Source organism: Euprymna scolopes, chromosome 13 (assembly GCF_053919585.1).
Source record: "Euprymna scolopes isolate OS-2025 chromosome 13, ASM5391958v1, whole genome shotgun sequence".
NCBI classification, from domain to species: domain Eukaryota; kingdom Metazoa; phylum Mollusca; class Cephalopoda; order Sepiida; family Sepiolidae; genus Euprymna; species Euprymna scolopes.
The window spans coordinates 57,470,457-57,471,854 of NC_136494.1; the positions used below are offsets into that span (position 1 = coordinate 57,470,457).

Here is a 1,398-nt window from a genome sequence, read left to right on the forward strand (position 1 = left end):
ATTTCTTATGTAAAAATCTATCCGTTTTCATTAGATATATATATATATATATATATACATATATATATATATATATATATATATATATATATATATATATATATATATATGTATATACTAGCAGGCCACCCGCCGTTGCCCGGTTGTAAAATAGACTTAAATAATATATTTTCATTTATGCATATTTCTTATTTATTATTATAGAGCCAATTCGCTGTCGATTACTATACTTTATCTAATATATAGTAGTGATTTTAAAAGTAAAAACACATATGACTTGAGTACTATCAGTTAGAATCGAAACTAAAACATACAATTGTCCAGTCTTATCCGTAAGCGTATGACATAACTTCATACGTATACAAAAACTGCAAAAAATAATGTTTAATCTATAACTTTTAATTAGCGCATGTTCAACCGATTCAAAAATGTTCGCACATCAGTGGAGAATGACCAGCGTTCTGGCAGACCCCAAACGTCTCAGAGTGCAGCTGTTGTTGAGAGGGTGAGAAATTTGGTGATGGCAGATCGTCGTTCGACCGTGCTGGAGCTTGCCGAAGACGTTGGAGTGAGTAAAGATTCCGCGCATACAATTCTGCGTGATGATTTGGGCGTGCACAGAGTGGCAGTAAAATTGGTGCCAAGATTGTTATTGTCGGAACAAAAGGACCTCCATGTTCAAGTTGCACAGAGCCTTCTGGAGACCGCAAACACTGATCCTGAATTTCTGAACACTATGATAACTGGAGACGTCTCATGGGTGTATGGGTACGACCCAGAAACAAAAAGACAGTAATCGCAATGAAAACATTCCGAGTCTCGAAGACCGATAAAAGCACGACAGGACCGAAACAAAATCAAGGTGATATTGACTGTCTTCTTTGATATTCGTGGAATTGTGCATCATGAATATGCACCGGAAGGACAAAGAGTGACAAAGGAGTACTATCAAGATGTTCTCTGGCATGTACATATATATATATATATATATATATATATATATATATATATATATATATATATATATATATATATATATGATGCACAATTCCACGAATATCAAAGAAGACAGTCAATATCACCTTGATTTTTGTTTATATATATATATATATATATATATATATATATATATATATATATATATATATATTAACAGTATTACCCGGCCTTCCTCTGCGTTGCTTTGGTGCCTTTTTTTATGCTTATTTGGATCTGTACCTTTGGTAATTCCAATATTTCCGTTTTTTTATAATCCTAAAATTATTTTAGTAAATTTCAGTTATACTGACACCTTACTGATCAACGTAGCCCCAACACGGTGGATACAACGTACCAGAAACAATTCAATTTCTCAGATTTGTCTCCTTAACAGCTATTCTTCCAGTTCAAAACCTACTA

General features: G+C 33.0%; 1 protein-coding gene across 1 annotated transcript; it reads left to right on the top strand.

Moving 5' to 3' along the window:
* Window positions 1–409: 409 nt before the first annotated feature.
* Window positions 410–796, top strand: LOC145292265 (protein GVQW3-like). Its single transcript, XM_080138588.1, has one exon. The coding sequence runs from the start codon at window positions 410–412 to the stop codon at window positions 794–796; it is 387 nt and encodes a 128-aa protein (XP_079994714.1).
* The last annotated feature ends 602 nt before the right edge of the window (window positions 797–1,398 follow it).

Bases quoted from the DNA above. Each gene is read 5' to 3' on its own strand.
- LOC145292265 (XM_080138588.1), top strand. From the start codon at position 410: ATGTTCAACCGATTCAAAAATGTTCGCACATCAGTGGAGAATGACCAG.